General features: G+C 51.5%; 1 protein-coding gene across 1 annotated transcript in view; it reads right to left on the bottom strand.

Annotated features, from left to right (window-relative positions):
- Nucleotides 1-23,803, bottom strand: part of LOC139375500 (LIM and calponin homology domains-containing protein 1-like) — a 78,421-nt gene that overhangs the window by 14,246 nt on the left and 40,372 nt on the right. Inside the window, 11 exon segments of the mRNA XM_071117331.1 lie at nucleotides 2,425-2,496; nucleotides 2,761-2,836; nucleotides 4,791-4,890; nucleotides 5,101-5,193; nucleotides 16,791-16,904; nucleotides 18,748-18,773; nucleotides 18,871-18,970; nucleotides 19,070-19,321; nucleotides 21,604-21,822; nucleotides 21,825-22,623; nucleotides 23,189-23,349. Of these exon segments, the coding sequence (XP_070973432.1) occupies nucleotides 2,425-2,496; nucleotides 2,761-2,836; nucleotides 4,791-4,890; nucleotides 5,101-5,193; nucleotides 16,791-16,904; nucleotides 18,748-18,773; nucleotides 18,871-18,970; nucleotides 19,070-19,321; nucleotides 21,604-21,822; nucleotides 21,825-22,623; nucleotides 23,189-23,349 (2,012 nt within the window).

Raw genomic sequence — 23,803 nt, 5'->3', positions numbered from 1 at the left:
CTTGGGGGGGGGGGGGGTGGAAGGTGTTGGCTTGGGGGGGGGGGTAGAAGGTGTTGGCTTGGGGGGGGGGGGGGGTAGAAGGTGTTGGCTTGGGGGGGGGGGTAGAAGGTGTTGGCTTGGGGGGGGTAGAAGCTGTTGGCTTGGGGGGGGGTAGAAGGTGTTGGCTTGGGGGGGGGGGTAGGAGCTGTTGGCTTGGGGGGGGTAGAAGGTGTTGGCTTGGGGGGGGGGGGGGGTAGAAGGTGTTGGCTTGTGGGGGGGGTAGAAGGTGTTGGCTTGGGGGGGGGGGTAGAAGGTGTTGGCTTGGGGGGGGGGGGGGGTAGAAGGTGTTGGCTTGTGGGGGGGGGTAGAAGGTGTTGGCTTGGGGGGGGGAGGGGTAGAAGGTGTTGGCTTGGGGGGGGGGGTAGAAGGTGTTGGCTTGGGGGGGGTAGAAGCTGTTGGCTTGGGGGGGGTAGAAGGTGTTGGCTTGGGGGGGGGGTAGGAGCTGTTGGCTTGGGGGGGGTAGAAGGTGTTGGCTTGGGGGGGTAGAAGGTGTTGGCTTGGGGGGGTAGAAGCTGTTGGCTTGGGGGGGGTAGAAGGTGTTGGCTTGGGGGGGTAGAAGGTGTTGGCTTAGGGGGGTAGAAGGTGTTGGCTTGGGGGGGTAGAAGGTGTTGGCTTGGGGGGGTAGAAGCTGTTGGCTTGGGGGGGTAGAAGGTGTTGGCTTGGGGGGGTAGAAGGTGTTGGCTTGGGGGGGTTGAAGGTGTTGGCTTGGGGGGGGTAGAAGGTGTTGGCTTGGGGGGGTAGAAGGTGTTGGCTTGGGGGGGTTGAAGGTGTTGGCTTGGGGGGGGGTAGAAGGTGTTGGCTTGGGGGGGTAGAAGGTGTTGGCTTGGGGGGGTTGAAGGTGTTGGCTTGGGGGGGGGTAGAAGGTGTTGGCTTGGGGGGGTAGAAGGTGTTGGCTTGGGGGGGTTGAAGGTGTTGGCTTGGGGGGGGTAGAAGGTGTTGGCTTGGGGGGGTAGAAGGTGTTGGCTTGGGGGGGTAGAAGCTTTTGGCTTGGGGGGGTTGAAGGTGTTGGCTTGGGGGGGGGGGGTAGAAGGTGTTGGCTTGGGGGGGTTGAAGGTGTTGGCTTGGGGGGGGGGGTAGAAGGTGTTGGCTTGGGGGGGGGGGTAGAAGGTGTTGGCTTGGGGTTCGATTGTGCAGCTGTTGAACTTTTTTAGGATCTGAGAACCCATGCCAAATCTTTTCAGTCTCCTGAGGGGGAAAAGGTGTGGTCGTGCCCTCTTCACGACCGTTTTGGTGTGTTTGCACCATTCTAGTTTGTTGATGATGTGGACACCAAGGAACTCTCTCAACCTCCTCCACGACAGCCCCGTTGATGAGAATGGGGCCGCTTTCTCTCTCGATAAAACAGTTATTCCCAAATAAACGACTGGGATAAAAACACAACGGGTTCCTGTTAAATGAAACAACTTCCTTTCCATGTTATACAGTATATATATAAACAACTGTTAAAACAGAACAAAACATCTCATACAACATCAACTATACCAGAACATACAGGCTACAGTCTACTAGTCAACATACAGCCTAACACAGCTAAAACAAGGTCCTTTTTAATGACAGGAACACAGACTACAGACTACAGGCTACAGGCTACAGTCTACAGGCTACAGTCTACTAGTCAACATACAGCCTAACACAGCTAAAACAAGGTCCTTTTTAATGACAGGAACACAGACTACAGACTACAGGCTACAGGCTACAGTCTACAGGCTACAGTCTACTAGTCAACATACAGCCTAACACAGATAAAACAAGGTCCTTTTTAATGACAGGAACACGGGCTACAATCTACAGGCTACAGTCTACAGGCTACAGTCTACAGGCTACAGTCTACAGGCTACAGGCTACAGTCTACAGGCTACAGGCTACAGTCTACAGGCTACAGGCTACAGTCTACAGGCTACAGTCTACAGGCTACAGGCTACAGGCTACAGGCTACAGTCTACAGGCTACAGTCTACAGTCTACAGCCTACAGGCTACAGTCTACAGGCTACAGGCTACAGTCTACAGGCTACAGGCTACAGTCTACAGTCTACAGTCTACAGACTACAGTCTACAGGCTACAGTCTACAGGCTACAGGCTACAGGCTAAAGTCTACAGTCTACAGTCTACAGGCTACAGTCTACAGTCTACAGTCTACAGTCTACAGTCTATAGGCTTTTATCCATCACGTTAAATGCTCGCGGAGAAAGAGGATGTTGCTCAACAAGGCGTGTGAACGTGTCAGCGATCGTATGAACGGCCTAAGAAGAAAAGTTGTCCATTGACAGTCCATGTTAATTCCAGACGGTTTGTTTAAGCGCTCAGTTACGCGTTAGGTGACACGGTGACACGGATCAGTAACTAGGTTAATTTAGTCCCCATGTCCCCCCTCATGAGTGTGTACCTGCTGGGGGAGGGCGGTTGAGGTGATGATGGGGATGATGAAGGTGGCTGTGGGCCCTCATACGATCCTGACCTGGTGGCCAACACATACACACACACACACACACACACACAGATTACAGCAGAGCTACGTATCACATACACACACACACACACACACACGCACACACACACTGACTACAGCAGAGCTACGTATCACATACACACACACACACACACACACACACAGAGACTACAGCAGAGCTACGTATCACATACACACACACACACACACACACACACACACACACACACACACACACACACACAGACTACAGCAGAGCTACGTATCACACACCTCTTGACGGCGCAGGGCTGGTTGCGGTCCAGAGACGTCTCCTGACCCCTGGATGACTCACAGTCCCATGATGCATCTGTCACAACACAACACTAGTTACCATGGTTATAGTACTAACCCCGACTTTCCTTCCTTCCTGTGGGTGTGTATGGGCACCTCTGTGTGCGTGTGTGTGTGTGCGTGCACGCGTTTGTGTGTGTGACTGTGTGACTGTGTGTGTGCTAACCAGTTTTGGGGAAGACAATCTGAAAATATAGTTCACCAAGCTACCAATTACTGAACACTAGTAACAGCTACACTAAAGCTTAAGAAAAACATAGTTTACTGAACTAAAGTTACTGAGAAAAATAGCTCACTACTTCCAAACTACTACTAAAAAATATAATATCTAAATATGAAATGTCAGACTTCAAACTGGAAGACCAGACCCCTCTGTCGTCAGATGTTAACAGAATGTGTAATTATGCTATTAAACACAGCAAGTGAGAATCAGGTCTGATGAGGAAAAGAAAGGACATTCCTGTCTGCTACACCGCCACATGTTAAAACAGTAGTGTGTAGTTCCAGTAGTTAGCTACACCGCTACATGGTAAAACAGTAGTGTGTAGCTCCAGTAATTAGCTTCACCGCTACATGGAAAAACAGTAGTGTGTAGTTCCAGTAGGTAGCTACACCGCTACATGGTAAAACAGTAGTGTAGTTCCAGTAGTTAGCTACACCGCTACATGTTAAAACAGTAGTGTGTAGTTCCGGTAGTTAGCTACACCGCTACATGGTAAAACAGTAGAGTGTAGTTTCAGTAGTTAGCTACACCGCTACATGGTAAAACAGTAGAGTGTAGTTTCAGTAGTTAGCTACACCGCTACATGGTAAAACAGTAGAGTGTAGTTCCGGTAGTTAGCTACACCGCTACATGGTAAAACAGTAGTGTGTAGTTCCAGTAGTTAGCTACACCGCTACATGGTAAAACAGTAGAGTGTAGTTCCGGTAGTTAGCTACACCGCTACATGGTAAAACAGTAGAGTGTAGTTTCAGTAGTTAGCTACACCGCTACATGGTAAAACAGTAGAGTGTAGTTCCGGTAGTTAGCTACACCGCTACATGGTAAAACAGTAGTGTGTAGTTTCAGTAGTTAGCTACACCGCTACATGGTAAAACAGTAGAGTGTAGTTCCAGTAGTTAGCTACATGTTAAAACAGTAGTGTGTAGTTCCAGTAGTTAGCTACATGTTAAAACAGTAGTGTGTAGTTCCAGTAGTTAGCTACACCGCTACATGGTAAAACAGTAGTGTGTAGTTCCAGTAGTTAGCTACATGTTAAAACAGTAGTGTGTAGTTCCAGTAGTTAGCTACACCGCTACATGGTAAAACAGTAGTGTAGTTCCAGTAGTTAGCTACACCGCTACATGGTAAAACAGTAGAGTGTAGTTCCGGTAGTTAGCTACACCGCTACATGGTAAAACAGTAGTGTAGTTCCAGTAGTTAGCTACACCACTACATGGTAAAACAGTAGTGTAGTTCCGGTAGTTAGCTACACTGCTACATGGTAAAACAGTAGTGTAGTTCCGGTAGTTAGCTACACTGCTACATGGTAAAACAGTAGAGTGTAGTTCCAGTAGTTAGCTACACCGCTACATGGTAAAACAGTAGTGTAGTTCCAGTAGGTAGCTACACCGCTACATGGTAAAACAGTAGTGTAGTTCCAGTAGTTAGCTACACCGCTACATGGTAAAACAGTAGTGTAGTTCCAGTAGTTAGCTACACCGCTACATGGTAAAACAGTGGTGTGTAGTTCCAGTAGTTAGCTACACCACTACATGGTAAAACAGTAGTGTAATTCCAGTAGTTAGCTACACCACTACATGGTAAAACAGTGAACTAACACCAAGCTACTGTAAAATGTCGTTAAACAACTAGTTGAACTACACGTAGTTCACTACTCCCCAACACTGGTGCTAACCCTATATAAATTGTATTTGGGATAAGGCAGGCTGATCCTGGCCGTTCTGATGAGAGATTGCTTCTGTCTTACAGATCTGTTGTGCCGGAACGATCACTTCTTTCTGAACAGCGAGCTCTGTGGGAGGTGGATGAGAAAGGGCCGTTGCCGTCTCCTCCAGGATCTTCTTCTCCTGGAAACAGGAGAAGATGCACATGATGATAATTACTGATAATAGAGGACTCATTACAGGGCTAATGCTAAAGGCTAATGTGTGTCAGGGCTAATGCTAAAGGCTAATGTGTGTCAGGGCTAATGCTAAAGGCTAATGTGTGTGTAAGGGCTAATGCTAAAGGCCAATGTGTGTGTCGGGGCTAATGCTAAAGGCTAATGTGTTTGCTACCTCTTCATTGTGTCTTCGTTCTTCCTCGTCCACCTCTCTCTGCGCTCTCTCCCACTCCCCTTTCAGTTTATCCTGCTCCCTGAGGTACTGCTCCTGCAGACACACACACCACATACACACACGCAAGTACGTCACACACACACACAAACACACACGTCACAAGTCACACACATGAATGTGAAAACGACATCAGGGTGATGATAACAGTGAAGCCTCCTCCACTGTCCCTGTCCCATACCTGGCTGTAACTGTCCTCCTCCACTGTCCCTGTCCCATACCTGGCTGTAACTGTCCTCCTCCACTGTCCCTGTCCCTGTCCCATACCTGGCTGTAACTGTCCTCCTCCACTGTCCCTGTCCCTGTCCCATACCTGGCTGTAACTATCCTCCTCCACTGTCCCTGTCCCTGTCCCATACCTGGCTGTAACTGTCCTCCTCCACTGTCCCTGTCCCATACCTGGCTGTAACTATCCTCCTCCACTGTCCCTGTCCCATACCTGGCTGTAACTGTCCTCCTCCACTGTCCCTGTCCCATACCTGGCTGTAACTATCCTCCTCCACTGTCCCTGTCCCTGTCCCATACCTGACTGTAACTATCCTCCTCCACTGTCCCTGTCCCATACCTGACTGTAACTATCCTCCTCCACTGTCCCTGTCCCTGTCCCATACCTGGCTGTAACTATCCTCCTCCACTGTCCCTGTCCCTGTCCCATACCTGGCTGTAACTGTCCTCCTCCACTGTCCCTGTCCCTGTCCCATACCTGGCTGTAACTATCCTCCTCCACTGTCCCTGTCCCTGTCCCATACCTGGCTGTAACTAGCCTCCTCCACTGTCCCTGTCCCTGTCCCATACCTGGCTGTAACTGTCCTCCTCCACTGTCCCTGTCCCTGTCCCATACCTGGCTGTAACTATCCTCCTCCACTGTCCCTGTCCCATACCTGGCTGTAACTGTCCTCCTCCACTGTCCCTGTCCCATACCTGACTGTAACTATCCTCCTCCACTGTCCCTGTCCCATACCTGGCTGTAACTATCCTCCTCCGCTGTCCCTGTCCCATACCTGGCTGTAACTGTCCTCCTCCACTGTCCCTGTCCCATACCTGGCTGTAACTATCCTCCTCCACTGTCCCTGTCCCTGTCCCATACCTGACTGTAACTGTCCTCCTCCACTGTCCCTGTCCCATACCTGGCTGTAACTGTCCTCCTCCACTGTCCCTGTCCCTGTCCCATACCTGGCTGTAACTATCCTCCTCCACTGTCCCTGTCCCTGTCCCATACCTGACTGTAACTATCCTCCTCCACTGTCCCTGTCCCATACCTGGCTGTAACTGTCCTCCTCCACTGTCCCTGTCCCATACCTGGCTGTAACTATCCTCCTCCACTGTCCCTGTCCCATACCTGGCTGTAACTGTCCTCCTCCACTGTCCCTGTCCCATACCTGGCTGTAACTGTCCTCCTCCACTGTCCCTGTCCCTGTCCCATACCTGGCTGTAACTATCCTCCTCCACTGTCCCTGTCCCATACCTGGCTGTAACTGTCCTCCTCCACTGTCCCTGTCCCATACCTGGCTGTAACTGTCCTCCTCCACTGTCCCTGTCCCATACCTGACTGTAACTATCCTCCTCCACTGTCCCTGTCCCATACCTGGCTGTAACTATCCTCCTCCACTGTCCCTGTCTCATACCTGACTGTAACTATCCTCCTCCACTGTCCCTGTCCCATACCTGGCTGTAACTATCCTCCTCCACTGTCCCTGTCCCTGTCCCATACCTGACTGTAACTGTCCTCCTCCACTGTCCCTGTCCCTGTCCCATACCTGGCTGTAACTGTCCTCCTCCACTGTCCCTGTCCCATACCTGGCTGTAACTGTCCTCCTCCACTGTCCCTGTCCCATACCTGGCTGTAACTGTCCTCCTCCACTGTCCCTGTCCCATACCTGGCTGTAACTGTCCTCCTCCACTGTCCCTGTCCCTGTCCCATACCTGGCTGTAACTATCCTCCTCCACTGTCCCTGTCCCATACCTGGCTGTAACTATCCTCCTCCACTGTCCCTGTCCCTGTCCCATACCTGACTGTAACTATCCTCCTCCACTGTCCCTGTCCCTGTCCCATACCTGGCTGTAACTATCCTCCTCCACTGTCCCTGTCCCTGTCCCATACCTGGCTGTAACTATCCTCCTCCACTGTCCCTGTCCCTGTCCCATACCTGGCTGTAACTATCCTCCTCCACTGTCCCTGTCCCATACCTGGCTGTAACTGTCCTCCTCCACTGTCCCTGTCCCATACCTGGCTGTAACTGTCCTCCTCCACCGTCCCTGTCCCATACCTGGCTGTAACTGTCCTCCTCCACTGTCCCTGTCCCATACCTGGCTGTAACTATCCTCCTCCACTGTCCCTGTCCCATACCTGGCTGTAACTATCCTCCTCCACTGTCCCTGTCCCATACCTGGCTGTAACTATCCTCCTCCACTGTCCCTGTCCCTGTCCCATACCTGGCTGTAACTGTCCTCCTCCACTGTCCCTGTCCCATACCTGGCTGTAACTATCCTCCTCCACTGTCCCTGTCCCATACCTGGCTGTAACTGTCCTCCTCCACTGTCCCTGTCCCTGTCCCATACCTGGCTGTAACTGTCCTCCTCCACTGTCCCTGTCCCATACCTGGCTTTAACTATCCTCCTCCACTGTCCCTGTCCCATACCTGGCTGTAACTATCCTCCTCCACTGTCCCTGTCCCATACCTGGCTGTAACTGTCCTCCTCCACTGTCCCTGTCCCTGTCCCATACCTGGCTGTAACTGTCCTCCTCCACTGTCCCTGTCCCATACCTGGCTGTAACTGTCCTCCTCCACTGTCCCTGTCCCATACCTGACTGTAACTATCCTCCTCCGCTGTCCCTGTCCCATACCTGGCTGTAACTGTCCTCCTCCACTGTCCCTGTCCCATACCTGGCTGTAACTGTCCTCCTCCACTGTCCCTGTCCCATACCTGACTGTAACTGTCCTCCTCCACTGTCCCTGTCCCATACCTGGCTGTAACTGTCCTCCTCCACTGTCCCTGTCCCTGTCCCATACCTGGCTGTAACTGTCCTCCTCCACTGTCCCTGTCCCTGTCCCATACCTGGCTGTAACTGTCCTCCTCCACTGTCCCTGTCCCATACCTGGCTGTAACTGTCCTCCTCCACTGTCCCTGTCCCTGTCCCATACCTGGCTGTAACTGTCCTCCTCCACTGTCCCTGTCCCATACCTGACTGTAACTATCCTCCTCCACTGTCCCTGTCCCTGTCCCATACCTGGCTGTAACTGTCCTCCTCCACTGTCCCTGTCCCTGTCCCATACCTGGCTGTAACTGTCCTCCTCCACTGTCCCTGTCCCATACCTGGCTGTAACTGTCCTCCTCCACTGTCCCTGTCCCTGTCCCATACCTGACTGTAACTATCCTCCTCCACTGTCCCTGTCCCATACCTGGCTGTAACTGTCCTCCTCCACTGTCCCTGTCCCATACCTGGCTGTAACTGTCCTCCTCCACTGTCCCTGTCCCTGTCCCATACCTGGCTGTAACTATCCTCCTCCACTGTCCCTGTCCCATACCTGGCTGTAACTGTCCTCCTCCACTGTCCCTGTCCCATACCTGGCTGTAACTATCCTCCTCCACTGTCCCTGTCCCATACCTGACTGTAACTGTCCTCCTCCACTGTCCCTGTCCCTGTCCCATACATGGCTGTAACTGTCCTCCTCCACTGTCCCTGTCCCTGTCCCATACCTGGCTGTAACTGTCCTCCTCCACTGTCCCTGTCCCATACCTGGCTGTAACTGTCCTCCTCCACTGTCCCTGTCCCTGTCCCATACCTGGCTGTAACTATCCTCCTCCACTGTCCCTGTCCCTGTCCCATACCTGGCTGTAACTATCCTCCTCCACTGTCCCTGTCCCATACCTGGCTGTAACTGTCCTCCTCCACTGTCCCTGTCCCATACCTGGCTGTAACTGTCCTCCTCCACTGTCCCTGTCCCATACCTGGCTGTAACTGTCCTCCTCCACTGTCCCTGTCCCATACCTGGCTGTAACTATCCTCCTCCACTGTCCCTGTCCCATACCTGAATGTAACTGTCCTCCTCCACTGTCCCTGTCCCTGTCCCATACCTGGCTGTAACTATCCTCCTCCACTGTCCCTGTCCCTGTCCCATACCTGGCTGTAACTGTCCTCCTCCACTGTCCCTGTCCCATACCTGGCTGTAACTGTCCTCCTCCACTGTCCCTGTCCCTGTCCCATACCTGGCTGTAACTGTCCTCCTCCACTGTCCCTGTCCCATACCTGGCTGTAACTGTCCTCCTCCACTGTCCCTGTCCCATACCTGGCTGTAACTGTCCTCCTCCACTGTCCCTGTCCCATACCTGGCTGTAACTGTCCTCCTTCACTGTCCCTGTCCCTGTTCCATACCTGGCTGTAACTATCCTCCTCCACTGTCCCTGTCCCATACCTGGCTGTAACTGTCCTCCTCCACTGTCCCTGTCCCATACCTGGCTGTAACTATCCTCCTCCACTGTCCCTGTCCCTGTCCCATACCTGGCTGTAACTATCCTCCTCCACTGTCCCTGTCCCTGTCCCATACCTGGCTGTAACTATCCTCCTCCACTGTCCCTGTCCCTGTCCCATACCTGGCTGTAACTGTCCTCCTCCACTGTCCCTGTCCCTGTCCCATACCTGGCTGTAACTATCCTCCTCCACTGTCCCTGTCCCATACCTGGCTGTAACTGTCCTCCTCCACTGTCCCTGTCCCATACCTGGCTGTAACTATCCTCCTCCACTGTCCCTGTCTCATACCTGGCTGTAACTGTCCTCCTCCACTGTCCCTGTCCCATACCTGGCTGTAACTATCCTCCTCCACTGTCCCTGTCCCTGTCCCATACCTGGCTGTAACTATCCTCCTCCACTGTCCCTGTCCCATACCTGGCTGTAACTGTCCTCCTCCACTGTCCCTGTCCCATACCTGGCTGTAACTGTCCTCCTCCACTGTCCCTGTCTCATACCTGGCTGTAACTGTCCTCCTCCACTGTCCCTGTCCCATACCTGGCTGTAACTATCCTCCTCCACTGTCACTGTCCCATACCTGGCTGTAACTGTCCTCCTCCACTGTCCCTGTCCCATACCTGGCTGTAACTATCCTCCTCCACTGTCCCTGTCCCATACCTGGCTGTAACTGTCCTCCTCCACTGTCCCTGTCCCATACCTGGCTGTAACTATCCTCCTCCACTGTCCCTGTCCCTGTCCCATACCTGGCTGTAACTATCCTCCTCCACTGTCCCTGTCCCTGTCCCATACCTGGCTGTAACTGTCCTCCTCCACTGTCCCTGTCCCTGTCCCATACCTGGCTGTAACTATCCTCCTCCACTGTCCCTGTCCCATACCTGGCTGTAACTGTCCTCCTCCACTGTCCCTGTCCCATACCTGGCTGTAACTATCCTCCTCCACTGTCCCTGTCCCATACCTGGCTGTAACTATCCTCCTCCACTGTCCCTGTCCCTGTCCCATACCTGGCTGTAACTGTCCTCCTCCACTGTCCCTGTCCCTGTCCCATACCTGGCTGTAACTATCCTCCTCCACTGTCCCTGTCCCTGTCCCATACCTGGCTGTAACTATCCTCCTCCACTGTCCCTGTCCCATACCTGGCTGTAACTGTCCTCCTCCACTGTCCCTGTCCCATACCTGGCTGTAACTATCCTCCTCCACTGTCCCTGTCACTGTCCCATACCTGGCTGTAACTATCCTCCTCCACTGTCCCTGTCCCTGTCCCATACCTGGCTGTAACTATCCTCCTCCACTGTCCCTGTCCCATACCTGGCTGTAACTGTCCCTGTCCCTGTCCCTGTCCCATACCTGGCTGTAACTGTCCTCCTCCACTGTCCCTGTCCCATACCTGGCTGTAACTATCCTCCTCCACTGTCCCTGTCCCTGTCCCATACCTGGCTGTAACTGTCCTCCTCCACTGTCCCTGTCCCTGTCCCATACCTGGCTGTAACTATCCTCCTCCACTGTCCCTGTCCCATACCTGGCTGTAACTATCCTCCTCCACTGTCCCTGTCCCATACCTGGCTGTAACTGTCCTCCTCCACTGTCCCTGTCCCTGTCCCATACCTGGCTGTAACTGTCCTCCTCCACTGTCCCTGTCCCATACCTGGCTGTAACTGTCCTCCTCCACTGTCCCTGTCCCATACCTGGCTGTAACTATCCTCCTCCACTGTCCCTGTCCCATACCTGGCTGTAACTGTCCTCCTCCACTGTCCCTGTCCCAAACCTGACTGTAACTGTCCTCCTCCACTGTCCCTGTCCCTGTCCCATACCTGGCTGTAACTATCCTCCTCCACTGTCCCTGTCCCATACCTGGCTGTAACTGTCCTCCTCCACTGTCCCTGTCCCATACCTGGCTGTAACTGTCCTCCTCCACTGTCCCTGTCCCATACCTGGCTGTAACTGTCCTCCTCCACTGTCCCTGTCCCTGTCCCATACCTGGCTGTAACTGTCCTCCTCCACTGTCCCTGTCCCATACCTGGCTGTAACTGTCCTCCTCCACTGTCCCTGTCCCTGTCCCATACCTGGCTGTAACTATCCTCCTCCACTGTCCCTGTCCCATACCTGGCTGTAACTATCCTCCTCCACTGTCCCTGTCCCATACCTGGCTGTAACTATCCTCCTCCACTGTCCCTGTCCCATACCTGGCTGTAACTGTCCTCCTCCACTGTCCCTGTCCCTGTCCCATACCTGGCTGTAACTGTCCTCCTCCACTGTCCCTGTCCCTGTCCCATACCTGGCTGTAACTGTCCTCCTCCACTGTCCCTGTCCCATACCTGGCTGTAACTATCCTCCTCCACTGTCCCTGTCCCTGTCCCATACCTGGCTGTAACTATCCTCCTCCACTGTCCCTGTCCCTGTCCCATACCTGGCTGTAACTATCCTCCTCCACTGTCCCTGTCCCTGTCCCATACCTGGCTGTAACTATCCTCCTCCACTGTCCCTGTCCCATACCTGGCTGTAACTATCCTCCTCCACTGTCCCTGTCCCATACCTGGCTGTAACTATCCTCCTCCACTGTCCCTGTCCCATACCTGGCTGTAACTATCCTCCTCCACTGTCCCTGTCCCATACCTGGCTGTAACTATCCTCCTCCACTGTCCCTGTCCCATACCTGGCTGTAACTGTCCTCCTCCACTGTCCCTGTCCCATACCTGGCTGTAATCCTCCTCCACTGTCCCTGTCCTCCTCCACTGTCCTCCTCCACTGTCCCTGTCCCATACCTGGCTGTAACTATCCTCCTCCACTGTCCCTGTCCCATACCTGGCTGTAACTGTCCTCCTCCACTGTCCCTGTCCCATACCTGGCTGTAACTATCCTCCTCCACTGTCCCTGTCCCATACCTGGCTGTAACTGTCCTCCTCCACTGTCCCTGTCCCATACCTGGCTGTAACTATCCTCCTCCACTGTCCCTGTCCCTGTCCCATACCTGGCTGTAACTGTCCTCCTCCACTGTCCCTGTCCCATACCTGGCTGTAACTATCCTCCTCCACTGTCCCTGTCCCATACCTGGCTGTAACTGTCCTCCTCCACTGTCCCTGTCCCTGTCCCTGTCCCATACCTGGCTGTAACTATCCTCCTCCACTGTCCCTGTCCCTGTCCCATACCTGGCTGTAACTGTCCTCCTCCACTGTCCCTGTCCCATACCTGGCTGTAACTGTCCTCCTCCACTGTCCCTGTCCCTGTCCCATACCTGGCTGTAACTGTCCTCCTCCACTGTCCCTGTCCCATACCTGGCTGTAACTGTCCTCCTCCACTGTCCCTGTCCCTGTCCCATACCTGGCTGTAACTATCCTCCTCCACTGTCCCTGTCCCTGTCCCATACCTGGCTGTAACTGTCCTCCTCCACTGTCCCTGTCCCATACCTGGCTGTAACTATCCTCCTCCACTGTCCCTGTCCCATACCTGGCTGTAACTGTCCTCCTCCACTGTCCCTGTCCCATACCTGACTGTAACTATCCTCCTCCACTGTCCCTGTCCCATACCTGGCTGTAACTATCCTCCTCCACTGTCCCTGTCCCATACCTGGCTGTAACTGTCCTCCTCCACTGTCCCTGTCCCATACCTGGCTGTAACTATCCTCCTCCACTGTCCCTGTCCCATACCTGGCTGTAACTATCCTCCTCCACTGTCCCTGTCCCTGTCCCATACCTGGCTGTAACTATCCTCCTCCACTGTCCCTGTCCCATACCTGGCTGTAACTATCCTCCTCCACTGTCCCTGTCCCATACCTGGCTGTAACTGTCCTCCTCCACTGTCCCTGTCCCATACCTGGCTGTAACTGTCCTCCTCCACTGTCCCTGTCCCATACCTGGCTGTAACTATCCTCCTCCACTGTCCCTGTCCCTGTCCCATACCTGGCTGTAACTGTCCTCCTCCACTGTCCCTGTCCCTGTCCCATACCTGGCTGTAACTATCCTCCTCCACTGTCCCTGTCCCATACCTGGCTGTAACTGTCCTCCTCCACTGTCCCTGTCCCATACCTGGCTGTAACTATCCTCCTCCACTGTCCCTGTCCCTGTCCCATACCTGGCTGTAACTGTCCTCCTCCACTGTCCCTGTCCCATACCTGGCTGTAACTGTCCTCCTCCACTGTCCCTGTCCCATACCTGGCTGTAACTATCCTCCTCCACTGTCCCTGTCCCTGTCCCATACCTGGCTGTAACTATCCTCCTCCACTGTCCCTGTCCCTGTCCCATACCTGACTGTAACTATTCTCCTCCACTGTCCCTGTCCCATACCTGGCTGTAACTGTCCTCCTCCACTGTCCCTGTCCCATACCTGGCTGTAACTGTCCTCCTCCACTGTCCCTGTCCCATACCTGGCTGTAACTGTCCTCCTCCACTGTCCCTGTCCCATACCTGGCTGTAACTATCCTCCTCCACTGTCCCTGTCCCTGTCCCATACCTGGCTGTACCTATCCTCCTCCACTGTCCCTGTCCCATACCTGGCTGTAACTGTCCTCCTCCACTGTCCCTGTCCCATACCTGGCTGTAACTGTCCTCCTCCACTGTCCCTGTCCCATACCTGGCTGTAACTGTCCTCCTCCACTGTCCCTGTCCCATACCTGGCTGTAACTATCCTCCTCCACTGTCCCTGTCCCATACCTGGCTGTAACTGTCCTCCTCCACTGTCCCTGTCCCTGTCCCATACCTGGCTGTAACTATCCTCCTCCACTGTCCCTGTCCCTGTCCCTGTCCCATACCTGACTGTAACTGTCCTCCTCCACTGTCCCTGTCCCTGTCCCTGTCCCTGTCCCATACCTGACTGTAACTATCCTCCTCCACTGTCCCTGTCCCATACCTGGCTGTAACTGTCCTCCTCCACTGTCCCTGTCCCATACCTGGCTGTAACTATCCTCCTCCACTGTCCCTGTCCCTGTCCCATACCTGACTGTAACTGTCCTCCTCCACTGTCCCTGTCCCATACCTGACTGTAACTGTCCTCCTCCACTGTCCCTGTCCCTGTCCCATACCTGGCTGTAACTGTCCTCCTCCACTGTCCCTGTCCCATACCTGGCTGTAACTGTCCTCCTCCACTGTCCCTGTCCCATACCTGGCTGTAACTATCCTCCTCCACTGTCCCTGTCCCATACCTGGCTGTAACTGTCCTCCTCCACTGTCCCTGTCCCATACCTGGCTGTAACTATCCTCCTCCACTGTCCCTGTCCCTGTCCCATACCTGGCTGTAACTATCCTCCTCCACTGTCCCTGTCCCATACCTGGCTGTAACTGTCCTCCTCCACTGTCCCTGTCCCTGTCCCATACCTGGCTGTAACTATCCTCCTCCACTGTCCCTGTCCCATACCTGGCTGTAACTATCCTCCTCCACTGTCCCTGTCCCATACCTGGCTGTAACTGTCCTCCTCCACTGTCCCTGTCCCTGTCCCATACCTGGCTGTAACTGTCCTCCTCCACTGTCCCTGTCCCTGTCCCATACCTGACTGTAACTATCCTCCTCCACTGTCCCTGTCCCATACCTGGCTGTAACTGTCCTCCTCCACTGTCCCTGTCCCTGTCCCATACCTGGCTGTAACTGTCCTCCTCCACTGTCCCTGTCCCTGTCCCTCTCCTGTTATCTCCTCTCCTGTAGTCACCTCTCCTGTTATCTCCTCTCCTGTTATCCCCTCTCCTGTTATCTCCTCTCCTGTTATCCCCTCTCCTGTTATCCCCTCTCCTGTTATCTCCTCTCCTGTTATCTCCTCTCCTGTTATCGTCTCTCCTGTAGTCTCCTCTCCTGTTATCTCCTCTCCTATTATCTCCTCTCCTGTTATCCCCTCTCCTGTTATCCCCTCTCCTGTTATCCCCTCTCCTGTTATCCCCTCTCCTGTTATCTCCTCTCCTGTTATCTCCTCTCCTGTTATCGTCTCTCCTGTAGTCTCCTCTCCTGTTATCTCCTCTCCTATTATCTCCTCTCCTGTTATCCCCTCTCCTGTTGTCACCTCTCCTGTTATCTCCTCTCCTATTATCTCCTCTCCTGTAGTCTCCTCTCACACACCTGTAGGAATCTCTCCTGTAGTCTCCTCTCCTGTTATCATCTCTCCTGTAGTCTCCTCTCACACACCTGTAGGAATCTCTCCTGTAGTCTCCTCTCCTGTTATCATCTCTCCTGTAGTCTCCTCTCACACACCTGTAGGAATCTCTCCTTTTATCTACTCTCCTGTTATCACCTCTCCTGTAGTCTCCTCTCCTGTAGTCTCCTCTCCTATAGTCTCCTCTCCTGTAGTCTCCATTCACACACCTATAGGAATCTCTACTGTTATCTCCTCTCCTATTATCTCCTCTCCTGTTATCTCCTCTCCTGTAGCCTCCTCCCACACACCTGTAGGAATCTCTCCTGTTATCTCCTCTCCTGTTATCATATCTCCTGTAGTCTCCTCTCACACACCTGTAGGAATCTCTCCTGTTATCTCCTCTCCAGTAGTCTCCTTTCACACCTGTAGGAATCTCTACTGTTATCTCCTCTCCTGTTATCACCTCTCCTGTAGTCTCCTCTCCTGTTATCACCTCTCCTGTAGTCTCCTCTCACATACCTGTAGGAATCTCTCCTGTTATCTCCTCTCATGTTATCTCCTCTCCTGTAGTCTCCTCTCCTGTTATCTCCTCTCCTGTTATCTCCTCTCCTGTAGTATCCTCTCTTGTTATCTCCTCTCCTGTTATCTCCTCTCCTGTTGTCACCTCTCCTGTAGTCTCCTCTCCTGTTATCTCCTCTCCTGTTATCTCCTCTCCTGTAGTCTCCTCTCCTGTTATCTCCTCTCCTGTTATCTCCTCTCCTGTTGTCACCTCTCCTGTAGTCTCCTCTCCTTTTATCTCCTCTCCTGTTATCTCCTCTCCTGTAGTCTCCTCTCCTGTTATCTCCTCTCCTGTTATCTCCTCTCCTGTAGTATCCTCTCTTGTTATCTCCTCTCCTGTTGTCACCTCTCCTGTAGTCTCCTCTCCTGTTATCACCTCTCCTGTTATCCCCTCTCCTGTTATCCCCTCTCCTGTTATCACCTCTCCTGTAGTCTCCTCTCACACACCTGTAGGAATCTCTCCTGTTATCTCCTCTCCTGTTATCTCCTCTCCTGTAGTCTCCTCTCCTGTTATCTCCTTTCCTGTTATCTCCTCTCCTGTAGTCTCCTCTCACACACCTGTAGGAATCTCTCCTGCTCCTGCTGCCACTTCTCCTGTCGTCTCCTCTCATCCTCAGGGTTCCACACCCAGTGATCTACACGCTTAGCCAGGTTCAACATGGGGCTCTCCATCTACCACACACACACACACACACACACACACACACACACACACGCACACACACACACACACACACACACACAAGGAAAGGAAAGGAAATGTGAGACGAGAGGACAGGCAAAGTTCTAGAATAAAGATCAAGTTCTAGTATGAAGGTCAGGTTCTACAATAAAGGTCAAGTTCTAGAATGAAGGTCAGGTTCTAGAATATAGGTCAAGTTGTAGTATGAAAGTCAGGTTCTAGAATAAAGATCAAGTTCTAGAATCAACATCGGGTTCTATGAATAAAAATCAAGTTCTAGAATGAAGGTCAGGTTCTAGAATAAAGATCAAGTTCTAGAATCGACATCAGGTTCTAGAATAAAGGTCAAGTTGTAGAATGAAGGTCAGGTTCTAGAATATAGGTCAAGTTGTAGTATGAAGGTCAGGTTCTAGAATAAAGGTCAAGTTGTAGAATGAAGGTCAGGTTCTAGAATAAAAATCAAGTTGTAGACTGAAGGCCAGGTTCTAGAATAAAGATCAAGTTGTAGACTGAAGGTCAGGTTCTAGAATAAAGATCAAGTTGTAGTATGAAAGTCAGGTTCTAGAATAAAGATCAAGTTGTAGAATGAAGGTCAGGTTCTAGAATGAAGATCAAGTTGTAGTATGAAAGTCAGGTTATAGAATAAAGATCAAGTTCTAGAATGCAGGTCAGGTTCTAGAATAAAGATCAAGTTGTAGTATGAAGGTCAGGTTCTAGAATACAAATCAAGTTGTAGTATGAAAGTCGGGTTCTAGAATAAAGATCAAGTTGTAGTATGAAGGTCAGGTTCTAGAAGAAAGGTCAAGTTGTAGAATGAAGGTCAGGTTCTAGAATGAAGATCAATATGTAGTATGAAAGTCAGGTTCTAGAATAAAGATCAAGTTCTAGAATCAACATCGGGTTCTATGAATAAAAATAAAGTTATAGAATGAAGGTCAGGTTCTAGAATAAAGATCAAGTTCTAGAATCAACATCAGGTTCTAGAATAAAGGTCAAGTTGTAGAATGAAGGTCAGGTTCTAGAATATAGGTCATGTTGTAGAATGAAGGTCAGGTTCTAGAATAAAGATCAAGTTGTAGTATGAAGGTCAGGTTCTAGAATAAAGATCAAGTTGTAGAATGAAGGTCAGATTCTAGAATAAAAATCAAGTTGTAGACTGAAGGCCAGGTTCTAAAATAAAGATCAAGTTGTAGACTGAAGGCCAGGTTCTAGAATAAAGATCAAGTTGTAGTATGAAGGTCAGGTTCTAGAATAAAGATAAAGTTGTAGTATGAAGGTCAGGTTCTAAAATAAAGATCAAGTTGTAGAATCAACGTCAGTTTCTAGAATAAAAATCAAGTTCTAGAATGAAGGTCAGGTTCTAGAATAAAGATCAAGTTGTAGACTGAAGGTCAAGTTCTAGAATAAAGATCAAGTTGTAGTATGAAGGTCAGGTTCTAGAATAAAGATCAAGTTGTAGAATGAAGGTCAGGTTCTAGAATGAAGATCAAGTTGTAGTATGAAAGTCAGGTTCTAGAATAAAGATCAAGTTCTAGAATGCAGGTCAGGTTCTAGAATAAAGATCAAGTTGTAGTATGAAGGTCAGGTTCTAGAATAAAAATCAAGTTGTAGTATGAAAGTCGGGTTCTAGAATAAAGGTCAAGTTGAAGTATGAAGGTCAGGTTCTAGAATAAAGGTCAAGTTGTAGTATGAAGGTCAGGTTCTAGAATAAAAATCAAGTTGTAGTATGAAAGTCGGGTTCTAGAATAAAGGTCAAGTTGTAGTATGAAGGTCAGGTTCTAGAATAAAGGTCAAGTTCTAGAATGAGAATGCTGAGCTATAAATGGTACTCACCGTCCCACTGCTCCCCTCCAGTCCTCCTGTGGAGGGAAACACACACAGTGTGTTAGCTACAGCAGCAGCATTAACGCTAACCTGGTTCACCCAGCAACAGGAATCTGGGTAATATCATCGTACCTGTCACCGAGGATGAGTAGGTGTGCTGGTTGCTAAGCAATGAAGAGTCAGACCCCGCCTCCTCCCATGATCTCCTTGACAATGCCATGGAGCCGTTCACCTAACAGACAATCAATAAGGAACCAAGAGCATCAGAACCATTCAATCAATCAACCAAATGTCAATCAATAAATGAATGAGAGTGGGTGTGGCTCCCCACCTGTGTGTTGCTGAGCATATCTAACGGACGTGGCTGCAGGTGTGTCTGGGTGAGTTCCGTCACGATGGTCGTCGTGACAACACAGTTCCTCCCTCCAATCAGGGCGCTGACAGCCGACACCTGTGTCTTCTGATTGGCACCAGGGTGTTCGGTGGGTGGGGGGGAGTGAATGGGTGAGGAGGGGGATTGAAGGGCTGAGGAAGGCGGGGAGGACGGGAGAGTCTCTCCATTCACCCTCACCAAGCCATCTACCTGTAGACAGAGTGATGAGAGGTTACCTCACCAAACCATCTACCTGTAGACAGAGTGATGAGAGGTTACCTCACCAAACCATCTACCTGTAGACAGAGTGATGAGAGGTTACCTCACCAAACCATCTACCTGTAGACAGAGTGATGAGAGGTTACCTTGGTGTGGGGTATCATTAGATTTGGGGTGGTGTGAGGTATCATTAGATTTGGGGTGGTGTGGGGTATCATTAGATTTGGGGTATCATTAGATTTGGGGTATCATTTGATTTGGGGTGGGGTGGGGTATCATTAGATTTGGGGTGGTGTGAGGTATCATTAGATTTGGGGTGGTGTGGGGTATCATTAGATTTGGGGTATCATTAGATTTGGGGTGGTGTGGGGTATCATTAGATTTGGGGTATCGTTAGATTTGGGGTGGTGTGAGGTATCATTAGATTTGGGGTGGTGTGGGGTATCATTAGATTTGGGGTATCATTTGATTTGGGGTGGGGTGAGGTGTCGTTAGATTTGGGGTGGTGTGGGGTATCATTAGATTTGGGGTGGTGTGAGGTATCATTAGATTTGGGGTGGTGTTGGGTATCATTAGATTTGGGTTATCATTAGATTTGGGGTGGGGTGAGGTGTCATTAGATTTGGGGTGGTGTGGGGTATCATTAGATTTGGGGTGGTGTGAGGTATCGTTAGATTTGGGGTGGTGTGGGGTATCATTAGATTTGGGGTGGTGTATCATTAGGGTGGGGTGTCATTAGATTTGGGGTGGGGTGGGGTGTCATTAGATTTGGGGTGGTGTGAGATATCATTAGATTTGGGGTGGTGTGGGGTATCATTAGATTTGTGGTGATTCGGGGTATCATTAGATTTGGGGTGGTATGGGGTATCATTAGATTTGGGGTATCGTTAGATTTGGGGTATCATTTGATTTGGGGTGGGGTATCATTAGATTTGGGGTGGTGTGAGGTATCATTAGATTTGGGGTGGTGTGGGGTATCATTAGATTTGGGGTATCATTAGATTTGGGGTGGTGTGGGGTATCATTAGATTTGGGGTATCGTTAGATTTGGGGTGGTGTGAGGTATCATTAGATTTGGGGTGGTGTGGGGTATCATTAGATTTGGGTTATCATTTGATTTGGGGTGGGGTGAGGTGTCATTAGATTTGGGGTGGTGTGGGGTATCATTAGATTTGGGGTGGTGTGAGGTATCATTAGATTTGGGGTGGTGTGGGGTATCATTAGATTTGGGTTATCATTAGATTTGGGGTGGTGTGAGGTGTCATTAGATTTGGGGTGGTGTGGGGTATCATTAGATTTGGGGTGGTGTATCATTAGGGTGGGGTGTCATTAGATTTGGGGTGGGGTGGGGTGTCATTAGATTTGGGGTGGTGTGAGATATCATTAGATTTGGGGTGGTGTGGGGTATCATTAGATTTGTGGTGATTCGGGGTATCATTAGATTTGGGGTGGTGTGGGGTATCATTAGATTTGGGGTATCGTTAGATTTGGGGTGGGGTGTCATTAGATTTGGGGTGGTGTGGGGTATCATTAGATTTGGGGTATCATTAGATTTGGGGTGGGGTGTCATTAGATTTGGGGTGGTGTGAGGTATCATTAGATTTGGGGTGGTGTGGGGTATCATAAGATTTGGGGTGGTGTGGGGTATCATTAGATTTGGGGTGGTGTGGGGTGTCATTAGATTTGGGGTGGTGTGGGGTATCATTAGATTTGGGGTGGTGTGGGGTATCATTAGATTTGGTGTGGTGTGGGGTATCATTAGATTTGGGGTGATTCGGGGCATCATTAGATTTGGGGTGGTGTGGGGTATCATTAGATTTGGGGTGGTGTGAGGTATCATTAGATTTGGGGTGGTGTGGGGTGTCATTAGATTTGGGGTGGTGTGGGGTATCATTAGATTTGGGGTGGTGTGGGGTATCATTAGATTTGGGGTGATTTGGGGCATCATTAGATTTTGGGTGGTGTGGGGTATCATTAGATTTGGGGTGGTGTGGGGTATCATTAGATTTGGGGTGATTCGGGGTATCATTAGATAAAAATGGGGTGCTGACTGATAAAGTGTGAATTCTCCTAGCCCCTAAAGCGTCTAGGCTCAACCATTTTCTCAAAGTGTCAACACATTGAAATGAATAGAGGTGCCCGTTTGGGCTGTGCGTCCCCCACGGACGGTGGTCTCAAGAGCTATGTCACAATGGGACGCCGGACTATTGCGTCTGTGTCTGTGGACGCTGAATTACGCTTAACCCCTAACCCCTATCCCTACCTGCCCTTACCTTAACAGGCTTGTGTCCAGGCTGTGTCTCTGGTGGCTGGCAGTAGGGCTTGGCTGTTAGGAGAGGGAGGGGCCGGGAGGGGGGGAGATGGGAGGGGGGAGTGTGTGCTGACTTTGTGTGGAGTGGTTTTGTGTGTGCGTGTGTTGGGTGTGTTGGGTGTTTTGGGTTTGGAGCTGTGTGTGTTGGGTGTGTGTGACAGAGATTTGTTTTTGGGGGGGGGCTCGGGGCTCTTGCTTTGTGTCAGTCTGCAGGGCCTCTAGTCCGTTTCCAGCTCGTTCTGGGTTGTCAGGGTCAGAGTCGGGGTTGTAGTCAGCAGTAATGGTTCTAGACTCAGGGTTCTGGTTAGTAATTATGCTTCTAGACTCAGGGTTCTGGTCAGTAATAATGGTTCTAGACTCAGGGTTCTGGTCAGGGGTAATGGTTCTAGACTCAGGGTTCTGGTCAGCAGTAATGGTTCTAGACTCAGGGTTCTGGTTAGTAATAATGGTTCTAGGGTTAGGGTTCTGGTCAGTAGTAATGGTTCTAGACTCAGGGTTCTGGTCAGAGGTAATGGTTCTAGACTTAGGGTTCTGGTCAGTACTAATGGTTCTAGACTCAAGGTTCTGGTCAGTAGTAATGCTTCTAGACTCTGGGTTCTGGTCAGTAGTAATGGTTGTAGACTCAGAGTTCTGGTTATTAATACTGGTTCTAGGGTTAGGGTTCTGGTCAGTAGTAATGGTTCTAGACTCAGGGTTCTGGTCAGTAGTGATGGTTTTAGACTCAGGGTTCTGGTTGGTAGTAATGGTTCTAGACTCAAGGTTCTGGTTGGTAGTAGTGCTTCTAAACTCAGGGTTCTGGTTGGTAGCAGGTGTTCTAGAATCAGGGTTCTGATCAGTAGTAATGGTTCTAGGTAGCTGCAGACTGTCCAGCGTTGAATCACTGATGGTGAAGCGGAGAGCGTAACGCTGGAGAACCATGGCAGCTTCCGCTTTAGAGCCCGCCCTCCTGTACGCATCACACAGCTCCGCCTCCCTACGCTCTCTGTAGTGAAAGAGGGGGGGTAGAGTTTATTCAATTTTTAATGAACCTGTATTAACCTTTAACCTTTAGTCACAGTGAGATACAACTATTTTACAAGACAGACCTGTATTAGAAGCTGGTGAGACAAGGAGTGAGAAAGATTTAGGTCCCCTCTCCTCCTCCTCTCCCTCTCCCTCTCTTCTCCTCTCCTCCTTCCCCTCTCTTCTCCTCTCCCTCCCCCCTCTCCTCCCCCTTCTCCCCTCCCTCTCCTCCTTCCCCTCTCCCTCTCTTCTCCTCTCCCTCCCCCCTCTCCTCCCCTCTCCTCTAATCCCCTCCCTCTCCTCCTTCCTCTCCCGCTCTCTTCTCCTCTCCCTCCCCCCTCCTCCCTCCCCTTCTCCTCTCCCTCCACCCTCTCCTCCCCCTCCTCCCCTCTCCTCCTCCTCCTCCCCCTCCCCTCCCTCCCCTTTCCTCTAATCCCTCCTCCCTCCGCTCCTCCCCTCTCCTCTCCTCTCTTCCTCCTTCCTCTCCTCCTCCTCCCTTTCCTCTATTTCCCTCCCTCTCCTTCTCCTTGTTCCTCTCTCCGTACTTGTCCTCTACGATCTCTCTGTACGTCTTGATGTTCTTCTTCGTCTGGGTGTGGCCTCCCTCCTCCTCCTTCATCATCCTCTCCATCCGCTTCCTCTCCTCCTCTTTCCTGATCAGATCCTGAGAAGCACTGCGGCGACGACTCTTCCACCGGGCTAGGTCCTAGAGGGCGGGGAGGAGGGAGGAGAGGGGGATGAGAGGAGAGGGGAGGAGAGAGGAGAGGGGGATGAGAGGAGAGGGGAGGAGGGAGGAGAGGGGGGTGAGAGGAGGGGAGGAGAGAGGAGAGGGGGATGAGAGGAGAGGGGAGGAGAGAGGAGAGGGGGATGAGAGGAGAGGGGAGGAGAGAGGAGGGGAGGAGAGAGGAGAGGGGGATGAGAGGAGAGGGGAGGAGAGAGGAGAGGGGGATGAGAGGAGAGGGGAGGAGAGAGGAGGGGAGGAGAGAGGAGAGGGGGATGAGAGGAGAGGGGAGGAGAGAGGAGAGGGGGATGAGAGGAGAGGGGAGGAGAGAGGAGGGGAGGAGAGAGGAGAGGGGGATGAGAGGAGAGGGGAGGAGAGAGGAGAGGGGGATGAGAGGAGAGGGGAGGAGAGAGGAGAGGGGGATGAGAGGAGAGGGGAG

This window comes from Oncorhynchus clarkii, chromosome 19, assembly GCF_045791955.1.
Source record: "Oncorhynchus clarkii lewisi isolate Uvic-CL-2024 chromosome 19, UVic_Ocla_1.0, whole genome shotgun sequence".
Classification (NCBI taxonomy): domain Eukaryota; kingdom Metazoa; phylum Chordata; class Actinopteri; order Salmoniformes; family Salmonidae; genus Oncorhynchus; species Oncorhynchus clarkii.
Note: the sequence above shows the minus strand (reverse complement) of the source record. Positions and strands in the feature narration are given on the sequence as shown.